General features: G+C 34.3%; 8 protein-coding genes across 8 annotated transcripts; 4 read left to right on the top strand and 4 right to left on the bottom strand. All coding sequences in view use genetic code 12, as the record gives it.

Annotated features, from left to right (window-relative positions):
• Positions 1-112: 112 nt before the first annotated feature.
• DEHA2B08338g (DEHA2B08338p) lies at positions 113-1,162 on the top strand (the record flags this gene model as incomplete). The annotated part of the gene is made up of 1 exon (XM_002770056.1): positions 113-1,162. The coding sequence occupies one exon, from the start codon at positions 113-115 to the stop codon at positions 1,160-1,162; it is 1,050 nt and encodes a 349-aa protein (XP_002770102.1).
• Positions 1,163-1,165: 3 nt separating this feature from the next.
• DEHA2B08316g (DEHA2B08316p) lies at positions 1,166-3,229 on the bottom strand (the record flags this gene model as incomplete). Its single annotated transcript, XM_457318.1, has 1 exon — positions 1,166-3,229. The coding sequence occupies one exon, from the start codon at positions 3,227-3,229 to the stop codon at positions 1,166-1,168; it is 2,064 nt and encodes a 687-aa protein (XP_457318.2).
• A 210-nt stretch (positions 3,230-3,439) lies between these two features.
• Positions 3,440-4,288, bottom strand: DEHA2B08294g (DEHA2B08294p; the record flags this gene model as incomplete). Its single annotated transcript, XM_457317.1, has 1 exon — positions 3,440-4,288. One exon carries the CDS (start codon positions 4,286-4,288, stop codon positions 3,440-3,442), a length of 849 nt encoding a protein of 282 aa, XP_457317.1.
• Positions 4,289-4,536: 248 nt separating this feature from the next.
• Positions 4,537-5,874, bottom strand: DEHA2B08272g (DEHA2B08272p; the record flags this gene model as incomplete). Its single annotated transcript, XM_457316.1, has 1 exon — positions 4,537-5,874. One exon carries the CDS (start codon positions 5,872-5,874, stop codon positions 4,537-4,539), a length of 1,338 nt encoding a protein of 445 aa, XP_457316.2.
• Positions 5,875-6,588: 714 nt separating this feature from the next.
• Positions 6,589-9,438, top strand: DEHA2B08250g (DEHA2B08250p; the record flags this gene model as incomplete). Its single annotated transcript, XM_457315.2, has 1 exon — positions 6,589-9,438. The coding sequence occupies one exon, from the start codon at positions 6,589-6,591 to the stop codon at positions 9,436-9,438; it is 2,850 nt and encodes a 949-aa protein (XP_457315.2).
• A 141-nt stretch (positions 9,439-9,579) lies between these two features.
• On the bottom strand, positions 9,580-11,370 carry DEHA2B08228g (DEHA2B08228p; the record flags this gene model as incomplete). The annotated part of the gene is made up of 1 exon (XM_457314.1): positions 9,580-11,370. One exon carries the CDS (start codon positions 11,368-11,370, stop codon positions 9,580-9,582), a length of 1,791 nt encoding a protein of 596 aa, XP_457314.2.
• A 170-nt stretch (positions 11,371-11,540) lies between these two features.
• Positions 11,541-13,085, top strand: DEHA2B08206g (DEHA2B08206p; the record flags this gene model as incomplete). The annotated part of the gene is made up of 1 exon (XM_457313.1): positions 11,541-13,085. The coding sequence occupies one exon, from the start codon at positions 11,541-11,543 to the stop codon at positions 13,083-13,085; it is 1,545 nt and encodes a 514-aa protein (XP_457313.2).
• A 244-nt stretch (positions 13,086-13,329) lies between these two features.
• Positions 13,330-14,322, top strand: DEHA2B08184g (DEHA2B08184p; the record flags this gene model as incomplete). The annotated part of the gene is made up of 1 exon (XM_457312.1): positions 13,330-14,322. The coding sequence occupies one exon, from the start codon at positions 13,330-13,332 to the stop codon at positions 14,320-14,322; it is 993 nt and encodes a 330-aa protein (XP_457312.1).
• Positions 14,323-14,504: the final 182 nt, after the last annotated feature.

Genomic DNA, 14,504 nt, shown 5'->3' with positions numbered 1-14,504 from the left:
TTTGCTTACTCAAATATGCTGTAGTACTTGATTTTAGATCGATCTGAAATATTACGCTCAAATATTTTTTCTGGGACAATATCAAAAGACTCTACCAGAAAACCAATGGAATATGGGACTTAGTATACGACAATATTACAAACAGATATGTCGACGCATACATAGACTCCCACTCGATTGTAAAACAATTGAACGTTTCCAACTATACTGCAAAAGTAAGTTCGTAACTCCATTAAAGAAAGGTCAGTATCAGCACAGCTCTATCGACAAGAGATCGTACGATAAAGGCATAAAAATACTAGATGATGTATTAGTCAGTGAAAATTACGAGTCTCTTAATGTCATATTAGATTTCATTTATAAGGAAACATCACCTCAACCATCATGGATTTCTGGTTTTATGAAATATAAGTATACAGCATTTAAGCCATATTGGCCACAGGTGCATTTGCTTAACGAATTGACTACTACACCAAAACAATCTAAGCTTTATGAAGAAAGTTTGCAGAGAGATAAGGATGCAGACTTATCATTGTCGGATTATTTTGGAATTAAACCCGACTCAGTTGATATAGGTCTAAGGCCGCTAAAGTCGACTACTGGTGATAAGACTTCACCAGTAAGTACGATTATGCTGGAGTTCAAAAAACTTCATTCATTCTTATATAAAAACCAAGAAAAACTAACTCATTTGAAGATGCAATCATTAGAGGTGACGTATCCTACTAACAGGTTTGCATTACCAATCCATGTAACGCAGCGAGATAATTTATTGAGACTGAAAATAAACTACGCAAAGAACCTTACTACAGAATTCAGGCCTATATGTGAAGATTCTTTGAATCATTTAATTAAATTTGCTGTACTGAAGCCAGGGAATACTGGGGGGAATGGTGCTTATAAAATAAATGGAAATTTCTATAAGTATATGATTCGAAAGCATAACTATGAAAATGTAAATTTAAATCCTCTTCACAGGAAACATCTCAGAAGTAAACAATTGATTCCGAATGATAACAATATTAGAAAATATATGAGAGAATATGTTAGGAAGCAATTCTATTATGATTCTAATTTAAAGACTTATAAAATGAGTTGGATGCAAAATTTTTATGAAAATGAAAAAAGAATTATACCAGATATCGAGATACCACGGCCTTGACAATTATTTAAGTTCAAACACTAAATAATTTTGCTTGTTAGCATCGAGTAAACACCCTACACTTCTAGACTTATCAGAGTTTATAGCTAAGTATTTTGGTTCTGACACTCTGTTAATTGCATCACTATGGAATACATTCTGATTTATTGGTGAAATCGAGGCATAAGAAATAGGGCACAGGTCTTGTAATATCACATCATCGAAGTTAAATGATTCAAGATAGTACTTTGGTGATGAGTCAATTAATAATAATATTTTTAATTCATTAATTATTTCGTAAGTAATGATCGGATCTTTTAGTTTTATTATCTTCGTTTGTAAATCCGAACTTGATAATGAAAATTTAATAAGAGATAGTGTTGATTCTTCATGGTTAATACATGATATAATACCAAAGTCAGATCCATTAAATATTTTCATTTTTTCCATGTGAGTTGATGATATATTTAATGGAACTAAATCATCGAATTTCACAATAGATTTAATATAATCCGTGATATTGCATAATAGATTACTTTCCACAAACCTGTTTAGTTCAATGTATTTGTCCATTAAATTGGTCTCAACCACTTCTTGGAGTAGAATTTCGTTCATTGGTAAGTTTATTTCGAAATAATTGAATAATTTACTCTTAAACAAATACTCGTTGAAATACTTGATTAGATTCGAAGTTTTGTAATTCACATGCAAGGTTTTATAATATGAATCTATATCATCTTCCTTGGCAAGCTTATCAATGACACCAATTTTAACCCAATTTATAAAATCATTAAATAACTTTTGCTCTTCGTTGATGTCCCAAATCAATTGATAGAAATATTTTAATAAATTCTTCGTAAGCGCAACTATTGAATTTATAGATTCCAAATCTAAGCCAAGATAACCATTCAGACCATTATTACCAATTTCCATACTTTCAAGCCATTTATTAAGACCCTGGAGAGTATTTAGGATAATCAATAATCTTTCTAATGATGAGACCAATTGATTGAAACAGACTTTTCTTATCAAGTCATAGATAGAGTTACATACCTTACTCAATTTCTTTAGTCCTCTTTCTCCTAACTGATTTAGCCAAAAGTCTTTTAGGTTTGCAGGTATTAATCCAGTTAATAATAAATCAAATAGAGAATTAACTACCTTACATTTCAGTTCTTGACCAGTAGGAAAATTTGTAGTTAAATCAACATTAGAATACAAAGTATCTTTAAAATTAGATAAATGACGATCAAACAATTGAATAAGCGGCTTTACTTCCTCATTTAAAAACACAAGTTGCTCGTTAATATAATTCATAATTGATTTTACTTTACATGATTGTAGTATAATTTCCATCAAATAGTTTCGAAGATAATTGCTATCAGGGATATCCAAGGACATTTTGAGTAGACATGAGGAATCATCACTTTTATTGGTAACAAGGAAATACTGGGCTAATAAATCCGAGTTGTTTGCATGGCACATAAATTTTAGGTGTTCAGGACTTTTAATGCAATCGACTGTAAAAAGGCCATTAAAGGTAATCGATAACTCAGTATGTGATCTAATTGTAATCATGAAGTTGAGTAAACCTTCTGTATCATTAATTTCGTCAAGTTGGTAATTATTATTGTGATTGCTAACATTTGATGCATTGTTGTTAGTAAATATTTCATTATCTAATGATAATTTGGGTAGATTGGCCAAAACATCTACCTTAAACAAATTATCAAACCTGCCGGGCTCTTCTACAGACTTATGATAACACCAATTAATTAAATTAATTGATTTCTGTTTACTATCAATCGTGTTTATCAATTTGCCTGAATTTGAATCATAAATCTTGCAATATCCATCGATACCAGACACACAAAAGAATTTTCCATTGGGATTCCATGAAATATCCAATATAAGCGACTTGTTATTGATTGAATAAATCCTCTCGCCATTGATTCTGAATACCCAAATCGACATTCTATTCATTGAAATGGCTAACAAATCCATTGTAGGACACCAACTTAGAATATTTCCATCAGCAAAGCCTATAAACTTATTATATGCAATTACAGGAAATGGTTGAGATTTCATTCTTCATATTCTTATATTATACAGCTATTATAGAGATAAATATACTCTGGGCGTCAAGAATATTTACATTTGAGATCTATAATTTGAGATCGGTAAAATCGATCTCAATTTTGATAGACCGAATATTAAAAATATTAACGTGAATGTTATATTTAATTAGTATTTATATACAAGAGCACAATGTACATGCTATATGAATAATTGGGTAAATCAATTTCTAAAATTAATCACTAAGGAAGGCCCAATAGTAGAAGATAAGCAAGTTTGACCAATTAAGTTTGGCTTCTTGGTTCCAGGAGGTTGACAACCATAGATTGCATCTGAAGCTGCTTTTAAGTTTTGTAAAATCTCTTTGTCACTGAAGTCACATCTACCAATTGGTATAGATAAATGTTGATCCCTCTGTTTGAAAGGTAAAGCACCCACATTCTCTTCCATTAATTTTGAAATATCTTCAGAAACGGTACCTTTTTTAGTAGATGGCATCAAATTCTTAGGTCCTAAATATCTCGCAATTGCCTTTAATTCTTTGACAATATCAGGTGTAGCGAAACATTGTGTAAACTCATCTAACTTTACGTTTCCTGCTTTTATTTCTTCAATTAATTCCAAACCACCAACAGTTGCACCTTTTGCTTTAGCCTGTTCTAAAGATTCCTGTTCCAAACTAAAAATCAACATATTATTATCCTTTATTGGTCTTGGTAAGAAGACGGATCCACTTATTGGTTTAGAACCTTTATCAGGAATGATAGTCATCAAAATACTTAAAGTAGTTCTGTTTGCTGGGTTTCCCACTTCTGCGGCCCTTAAATATTTTAATGCAGTTGGTACATCCATATATAACGGATGTAATTCTGGATGTTGCTTATTCTTATTCTTAACTAATTGCATTCTTTTCAACTTGTTCTTGGACTCTTTTTGCTGATCTCTGTTCTGTTTTTTCATTTTTGCATCACTTGCATCATATAATCTGGAGGAGTTCGATATGAAGCGTATATATGAATGCGCTTGAGGCAAAATAGCCGTAGGCTTCATATAGCCAGTGAGTTTAAACATGTCTATGATCTATACACTTGGTAGGTGACTTTTCACTAACCGTTATGCCAAAAGTTCTGAAAATTTTGTTCAGTATAAAAGTTTTGGTTTTCGCACATTCGCTACTAGAGTACTCAAATTTTAAGAAACCTTTAATTTTCTGCCTATACAACCTATAGAAACTAACCTTTCCAAAAAACCCATCGCAAAGTAGCACATATAATACACATAATAATATACAATATACAATTAACTGTAAGTCTTAACCTTCATAATTTCTTTGATTTCATTTTCATAGAGAAGTTCCTCTTAAGAAAATTTTGTTGATCGTCAACAATTGGATTTTTGGATATCAAGACACTATCTGTCGAGTCATTCAAATGATTATAGATTGGATCTTTAGTATCATCTGAATTTATGGAGAATGACGAAGAATTTCTGAATAAAGAAATAAAACTCTTCCTATTTGACTTTTTGGACTTTGAGTCAGACTTAGCAGGATTGGTTGGCCGCACAGTAGAAAATCCCGTAGAGTCACTTACATCATTCATAGAAATTGATTTAACATCAACAGCTTTAGGAACAATTGACTTAATTTCAGTTGGCTTGGCATTAGAAAGCTGGTCGACTGAAATTGACAATGAGAAACGCTTTGGCTTTCCCGGATTCGTGTTTCCAATTGGACTGTAGTATGAGTCAAGTAACGTAGAAAATCTATTTGAAATAGATCTTTTTCTAACGGGCGAAGTTTCAGTTTCAATATAAGCATCCGTGCTGTTCCCGTGATGCGTTATAGGACTATCAATAGACATTAATGAGTTGTTATCGTGAAGATTGGCAACTTCAATAGAATACTCATTTATAAGAGCAGATGAATTTTCTATTAAAGTTTGCAATATTTCTTGTAAGAGTGGGAGAGTTTGAATATTGTTGATATCACTGTTATCAAAAAAATACGGCTGGAATATTATGGCCAAATTTATACTCGACATCTTTGTTTTCATCGAATGATCCATTATCAAGCTTAAATTATGGATTATGTAGATGAATAATTGGTTTTTATCTTGCGATCTCTCGCTTATCATCGACTGGACAAATTTTTCCAAAAACTCGTTCAAAGGACTACAGTCGTAGGACGTCTTCGCAGTCTTGAACGAGTTGATACTCACATCATCCTTGTGATCGATAACCAGTATTTGATTCATATATACGACATAATGGTTCTTGATTTCCCTGGTGGTTGCTTCGTCAAAGACACTTGCATCATACAAATAATAATTCAAATATTTTTTTATCACTCCACTAATATCGTGAGGACTGGGATTGGCAGCTATCCAGTTCTCAATATTAGGGTTGGCGAAGTATTGTGATATTCTCTTCACCGACCCGTTGACCCGAAATACCCCTTCAACCATGCCATTAGACTGTAGGTACTCAAAACATTGGACTAAGCATTTAGGTACCCTAACACTAAGCCCATCAACGCATACATTTGTAAAATTAGATTCCAACTGCGATACAGATGACCTGGAACGTGAAAACGAAATTCGTTTATAGGTAGATGGCGACGAAAATGAATCCACTGAATTATTGATATTTAATGTCATTTTCGTACTTTATTTACTAACAAACATCAATTTTCGTCAAGATTGAATTCGTTCGATATAAATATGAGGAATTTATTTTTGGTTTCATATCCGCTGGATGGTGTAAGTCATGATACGCGTGAATATCTGGGGCATTGTGTTTGACCTTCTAACGGCTCCTCTCTATTTTTAAGCGAGTCTAGAACCGACTTTCTAGAACTTCGCTTCTATTATGATTGTCATCTTCCTAGAGCGGAAATATTCTCCAAAGTGTACGTGTCGTGCGACGATTATGTAAATACAGCTCATGCTTACATCATCACACGCTGCCTGACCGCTGTTCGTGTTTAATCGTATCCAGACCTTTTCTTCAGTGCCGCCAATTTGGCTTCTCAATCACATATTATTGCTCGCTTCGAACCATCGAAGCAACTTTGCTGTCAAATAATAAAGTACCTAACTTGAAAACAAACCAGTAACTTGGCGCTTATTTCGAACTGTGATACATTACATAATATCAATTAGTTCAAACTGTCTCTCCTTATGCCTAGGGGCTCCAAAAATCAAACATATGCATTATAATCATCGTAGTATGTTGTAGACGTAATTTTTCGGAGTCAATGGCGTTGCTGTAGTGGCTGTCGTCGATAGAGAACAATCATGCATAATGTAGTGATAGATGTTGGAAATAATCAAACGGCGGGAAAAATGCGAAATTTGGCCTTTTGATGGTATATGCACACTGCGGTTTACATACTTCTAACGGTTACTAAAAAAAGCCGTCTTAGAAAGAGATTGGGGTACGGAAAAGATAAAATCTATAGTATGGTGCTGATAGGGATAGCTAGACGTGGACTGGGGTTTATACCTGCCAAATCATCACCTTTATCTAATAGGAATTCTAAAATGAGCGAAGAATATGGTAGAGATGATGCAGGTAGGAAGCAGCCAAAGGTAACTAGACAACCCGAGATACGGCGTAAACAAGGAGAAGGAAGAGAAACGGGTAAAAATACAGGTGAACTTGAAGGCAAGTCTAAGAACAACGTCGAATACAGTAATGACATTGATGGAGAGCAAGATAAACGGCCAGGGGAGTTTCTAGATATACTCCACACATTTCCGATATTCAAGCAAGCGCCGGAATCATTTGTGATGAAAATAGTTTCGCAGCTTAGATTTAAGGTTTACAAGCCAAAGGAGTATGTGATTCGGAAGGGAGAACCGTCGGAGTCCATGTATTGGATTATGAGCGGGACTGTTGGCATTAGTGATGGGGAGTCGATACAAGCGGAGCTTGGACGAGGGAGCTTTTTTGGTGAAGTAGGCGTTATATTCAATAGACCGAGGACAGCTACGGTGGTGACGAGAAGTAGAGTTGTGGTGGGAGTATTGGAAAGCGAGGCACTTAGTTTTGTATTACAATATTATCCTTCAATTGAGAGAAAGATCAGGGACGAGGCGCAAGGAAGATTAGCACTGCAAGATAAGAAATGTAAATCTGGAGCATCAAGATGTAATCAGAATAATAGTTACGCCGGAGGGTATCGAGATGAGTTACAGACTGATTCCGTTTTGTCACCCAGATTTCTCAAGGGTTTTTCGCTTTTTCAACAAATGCCTACTTATATTGTTGAGGAATTGCTATCGTACTCCGAGCTTGTGAAGATTCCGCTGTTTGATTATGTTTTTAACGAAGGTGACAATGACCTCGATGTCTATTTCATCGTAAGCGGCAAGGTAGAAATAATTAATAAGGACTTGAATTCTAAATCTGGCCGCAAATTGACAGTGTTAGAACCAGGCTGTTCATTTGGCATTCTATCATTTTTATCACATTTGAAAGGAAATAAGGGCAGTAGGAGACATGCAAGTGCTATATCAATATCGCCTGTAGAATTGCTTAAGATTCAAAGTTGCAAGTTAAAATTATTGTGTAAGCAATTTTCATTTATTATAGATGAATTAGAGCATGAAAGCTTAGATAGGACTTTCCTAGTTACTGACAAGAGAACTGATGCAGCTCCTAATAGTCCACCGACCACCAGACTTTCTATTGGCTTTCTCATGAACGAAAACGAAGATAAGTGGTCAGAAGTTAGCAACCATTCTCAGAAAAACTTGAGAATAAAGCTGCTGCTATCATATTCAACATATGGTCCAAGATACCAAAATGTATCGCCGATTTCACCAATTTCCCCCGTGGAAAATATTTACTCATTAACTACGCAATCTCAGAACATAAACACAACAGAACAACAGGTTAATACAAAAAAGAGAAAATTGTCGACTGAAAAATACCCGCTCGATTTCTTTGAAGCAAGAGCTTCTACAGAGTCGACAAAAAATGAATTTGTGGACCATGGTGGTGTGAAATATAGTGACGCTCCCAATGATAAGAAATTGAAACTAAACAAAAACGAAAATTCTTTACTAAGTACTGATAAATCGGGGAAAAAGATATTACTGAAGGTGTTCGAATATTTGACCATTCCTGAATTAATGAAATTAAGAATAGTCTGCAAGCAATGGAATGATATATTATCCACTGCGCCAGGATTATGCAACAAGTTGGACTTGACGCCTTGGAATACATCGATTGATGATAAATCGTTAATTTCAATAACGGACTTTGTTGGTGCAAGACCACAGTATATAGATATATCTAATTGCTTCCATGTAACTGATGAGGGTTTTACTTATATGGTTAACGAAATTGGAATCTCGGGAGAAATAAAAGATTTGAAAATGGAATCCAATTGGGAAATCAGTGGAATGGCTATAATGGATCTAAGTCTGTCAATTGTTGGCAGACATTTGGAAAAAATTGATTTAGCTAATTGTCGGAAGGTTCGTGATGATGTATTAGAGAGACTTACTGGTTGGAATCCAAGCGAGATAAATCAAACAAACAATGGACTGAAAGAGGATGATAAAATGTCAGATGTCGGGTGCAAAAACTTGAAGATAATTGACGTTGGATATTGTAAACATTTGACGGATAAGATAATGTATCATATATCCCAAAATGCTAATACGAGATTAGAAAGCTTGAATCTCACAAGATGTACTACAATTACTGATCAGGGATTTGAGCATTGGAATAAAAGGAGTTTTCCAAATTTGAAGAAATTATCGTTGAAAGATTGTACATTTTTAACTGATAAATCAATAATCTCAATTGCAAATTCAGCAAATAATTTAGAAATTTTAGATTTGAAATTTTGCTGTGCGTTATCAGACGTTTCAATTGATATGTTGTGCTTGGGTTGCCCGAAATTAAAGCATTTAGATTTATCATTCTGTGGAAGTGCAGTTAGTGACTTCTCACTCGTTGCTATTTCATTGCATTTACGGTTCTTAGAAAGAATAATTTTAAAAGGCTGTATTAGAGTTACTAGATCTGGTATAGACTCATTATTAAGTGGTTGCTCTCCGTTGAATTATCTCAACATTAGCCAATGTAAAAATGCTCATGTTTATCCAGGTGGAATACCAGCCCAAGAGTTGAAGATTCATAGCCAATCCAAAACTGCTTTTGTCACTGCTGGATCTTATCGAAATATTATTGAAATTGCGGTTTAAACCACCGTTTTAGATTGTTTATTGGGCTACATAATTTACTGGTACTAGTTGTTGATACCCGATAAACATCGTTGTACATTATATTATTTATTCTTATTATAACTGGGTGTATTATGAAATAAATCGAAATTATATTATTATTTAGCGCTTTTTCCTCTTTTTGACTTTGTCTTCAAATTCAATAAAAGATATTGGAATTCCTTTAGAATTTAACAAATCTACAATCAACTTACCGTGGGGTCCTTGAACAGTAACTTCAATTAGCTTTGGATTATGAGTGCAAGGCCCGATAGTGGTAGAACCTGAACATTTTACTTTTAGTTCATCTGATAAAATATGTGGTTTAATGTAATATTTTTCAAAGTTCAGGACTCTCGTAATAACCTTTCTTCCTATTTTCATTTCGGTAATAACCTGAACCTTTGGCGGCTCACCCCTATTTAATTCAATTTCATCATTATCAACACTTTCCCCAGGTTTTAAAATTTTATACAATGGCGAAAAATTAGTTAAAAATACCTTAAAGACTTTATCTCTTGGATAAGAGCCAAGACCTAAATTGGAAATGCTGTTTAATGTATCGTCAAGAACAATCTTCTTCGGATCTTTTTTATCCATCAATTGCTGAATTTTAATATATTTATCCAATAATGATCTTAATTCAGGCGCAGTGTACAAATTTACAAATGGGAGATCCACTTTGTTGAAAAACATTCTTGACTTATTAGTGGGCTTGTACAAGTAAACGATTGATAGTTCATTTGCTTTATTCTTTTTATTTCCAACAGATTTCTCGCTAGACTTATTATTTGTTAAAGAACTCATAGGTTTATGTGGTACAAAGTTTTGAATAATAGGGTTGTCCTTTGAGGTTAAACCAACAATTGATAAATCGTCTCCTTTTCCTTTAACTTGCATGTAATTCAACTTTTCCATAGCCTTTAAAAATTTTGCAGATTTTTTCCATGTTGTCTTTTTAATATTACAATACATGGGGTCAATGACTGGCAAATTTTTATAAATATAGTTGGACATGAAAGTGGATGATGTTATTGGTAATGCGATAGAATTTTGTTGAACAGACTGCAAAAGAGATCTAGTAAAAAACTTATCAACATCCTCTACTGATAATTCAGACAATTGTTCAGCAACATCATCCATGCTAGTAACTATGGAATTTTCGTTAGTGGATTTATTGTTGTCTTCATTTTCTATTTTAGAATCTATCTCAGACTTATTATCGCCCTTATCAGCTTCTTGAGTAACAGATTCAGACTCTTGATGAACAGACTCACACTCGTGAGTAATAGGCTCATTCTGTTCAGCATTTACTGGTATATCCACATTACATTCCGATGGTATAGGAATATCAACTAATTTATTCAAATTGTACAATTCATCGTGTAAGCAATGAATGACTTCCACGGCAGTACCAGTTCGACCAATGACCCTATCGAATTCGGTCATATTCAATTTACAGCGACCTATAGCTTTTATAACCGTTGGATTCTGACTATCAACCACGCCAACAACCGCACCTTTTACTGCTCTATCATCGAACGGTGGAATTGTTCCTGGTAACATTAAATCAGCCCCATTAGAAAGGATCTTGATAACATGAGGATGAGTTTTAATCATTGGGAGGATGAAAGGACATTTCCACGTAGTAAATAGTGAAGGAAATATTTGAGAGTCTCTAGATTTAAACCAAATAGGTGTTTCATTCTCATCACAATAGATGGTTCCACTATACCCTTGGACACTTTTAAAGGAAGCCTGTTTCGTAGTTACAGGAAGAATATCATGCTCACATTCTTTGGTAATTTCTTGTTGAGGAATATTGTATATATTGCAAATATTGGTCAATAATTTTCTCCTTTCAGAAGATTTGATATTTGCCGATGCTTTAGGTTGTGGGTCTTTCTTAAACATCTTCAAATATAAAGATTTATAACAAACTTTTGTTCATTAGGCCTATCGTTCTATTTTATATGTATTCTTAAAAATTACACAAAGTACTTTTTCAGTGAGAGATCAGTAGTTAAATGTATGGAATAGTTACTAGAGGTTCACTATAATAGATTCAGCATAAGAAGTCATAAATGACGGAGAAAAATACCGATAGTAGGAACAGAGAGGAAATCTCCTCCATAACTGTTGTTAGACGCGCCATAGTATTCGTTACTTTGCTTTTTATCGTGTTTCTCGGTGTACCATTATGGAAATCTACAACAACAATTCACAGAGCTGAATTGCCAGCTGATAAAGTAAAAGACTATTCAATGAACCTACAAAATCAGATTCATTACAATGTTCCCGTGTATCTTGATATACCGAACTCATTAGTTTGCTTCATTCCACAAGCTCAAGAATTGCTTAATAAATCTGTATATGATGTCTATCCGGAACTACAAGACTTTTGGGCAATTGAACTAAGAAAGATCGATGATAACATAGATGCTCAACAGGACTATGTCGTCAAATTTGAATACTTGCCAAGTCCCGATAATGAAGAAGAACAAGATCCAACTGAATCGTTCTTCATATCTCCATTCAGTAAAGAAACAAGGATCACAATTACTGATAATGTCGTCAGACCTAAGAAAGTTGATGAGTTTTTAAGCATAATTTTAACCCAATATGTTTTTAAAGGTGAAATTGAGGAAATGAGTAGTATAGTGAAAGGACAAAGCCATGATTCTAGAAATTTAGTCATGCCATATTCGTCTAAATATAATATTGTTATTTCGTTATTAAATGAGAATGGAAAGCCAATAAATTGGGAGATTGAGAAGTCATTGGAGTTATTTGAATCGATCTTCGTCAAATTGAATCATTTTGCTAACTTTACAGTAACTTCTCAAATCCAATACTATTCTACATTGACCTATCCTCCAAGCTATGATGAAAACAAGAAATCATTTATAATTCCTGAGTCTGGCTTATCAACATTTGTGAATTTTGGTGACTGGAATTTAATTACTCATGATATCAATCCTAGTATTAACTTTATATTATACTTTCCCGAAGCTAATTATGACTCCAAGCCTACGTTAATTGAAAATTCCAAGACCAATTCATTTTTAATTCCACAATGGGGTGGTGTTACTATATTCAATAAAGATATGAAGAAACAAGGATCTAATATCGATGAAAGTGAATTATTACCCGTAATGGAAACATTTGCTTCGCAGCTATTTCAATTATTAGGTATGCCTTCTCTGCCTAAATCACCAAATATCAAAATTGATTCATTGTCCAGGACTATGACGTATAAAAATTTGAAGCAGTCATTGGAAAATTTAGAAGCATTATTGACTTTAACCAATTCATTAAATGAAATTTCAATACCCGAGTTGACAAGGTTGTACGTACAAAAATCCATAGAATACTTAGAAGAATCGATACAAGAACTAAATAATGGCAACTTCTACTTATCGATGAAGCACAGTTCACAGAGTTTAGAGAATTCTGATAGAGCATTCTTTGAAAAAGAAATGGTACAACAAGCATATTTTCCAAGTGAACATAAACTAGCAGTTTTCTTACCATTATTGGGACCGCTTTGCTCAATTGTTTCAATTGGAACCTTAAAGGCAATAAAAGATATTAAAACTAACAGAAACCGTAAGGTTAAGAAAGAGTAGTATTTCATCTATAGAATAAAAAAATAGAATATATGTATAACATTTTTTATAAGTATGCGTAGACCCATTGACGGTTTGAGAACCTAACCTACTAAATTAGTATACATTAGCTTTGTTTGATATTTGTGTCCTACATTGATGTGATCATAGTCAAACGCACAACCTCGAAAAAAATTAGAGATGCGATCAATTTATTTAACACGCGGAATTTTTCAAAACCATATACTATGTTTTGGAACCAAAAATGAGTAAGTTACTAGTTAATGGTTTAGGCTTAGGGTCTGTTGGTATAGCGTCATATTTCTGGGGAAAGTCGTCAGCACCAACCCCTAGTAAAACGACCGTGGAACCTCCTACCTCGGTTGTTCCAGGAAAGAGTAATGGCGGTGTCGGATCGTTAGATGCATCCAGTATAAGGCCAGAAGAGTTTTACAAATACGGCTTCCCGGGGCCAATTCATGATTTAGAGAAGAGAAAAGAATTTATTAGTTGCTACGATAGGAAAACTAGGAACCCATACTGGATTGTTGAACATATCACTAAAGATTCGATAAGATCTGCACAAGGGGTTGATAGGAAGAAGTCAGTGTTCAAGGAAGATGAAAATATTCCTTTAAAGTTCAGAAATAGGTTGAGAGACTATTTCCGTAGTGGTTATGACAGAGGCCACCAAGCTCCTGCTGCTGATGCCAAGTACCATCAAGATGCCATGGACGAAACATTTTATTTGACAAACATTTCGCCGCAAGTTGGCGACGGCTTCAATCGTGACTATTGGGCACATTTTGAAGATTTTGCACGTAGATTGACCAAAGAATACGACGGGGTTAGAATAATGACAGGCCCGTTATTCTTGCCAAAGAAATGTCCAGAGAATCCGAACAAATACAAAGTTGAGTACGAGGTTATTGGGTCACCACCAAATATCGCAGTGCCAACACACTTTTTCAAGTTAATTGTTGGAGAAATCAATAACTCAAAAGACATTGCGGTTGGAGCATTCGTATTACCAAACGAGGCGATTGACAACGCCACACCGCTTACCACCTTTCAAGTTCCCGTGGATGCATTGGAAAGATCGAGCGGATTGGAATTGTTACACAAGGTTCCATATACCAATAAGAAAGATTTGTGTAGAGAGGTTAAATGTGAGATAATTGTCAGGGAATTTCCTAAGAACGTCAACAAGTTATTGCCACCAGCGCCGCCTCAAGGATTATTACCTCCACCTAAATAGGTTTATATAAAGAACGACCAACCAGTGACTATGTATATAAATGGACGTTATTTGTGAAGACAATCTATCATAAGTTATAAACTGTTGTGTAGAGAATGTCAGCGTAAGCTTATTGTGAATGTATGCATAGTATATTTTGAACCAGCACAAGTCTGCATTAATCACGGACAGAAATTGAAAAT

Source organism: Debaryomyces hansenii (genome assembly GCF_000006445.2).
Source record: "Debaryomyces hansenii CBS767 chromosome B complete sequence".
Taxonomy (NCBI): domain Eukaryota; kingdom Fungi; phylum Ascomycota; class Pichiomycetes; order Serinales; family Debaryomycetaceae; genus Debaryomyces; species Debaryomyces hansenii.
Note: the sequence above shows the minus strand (reverse complement) of the source record. Positions and strands in the feature narration are given on the sequence as shown.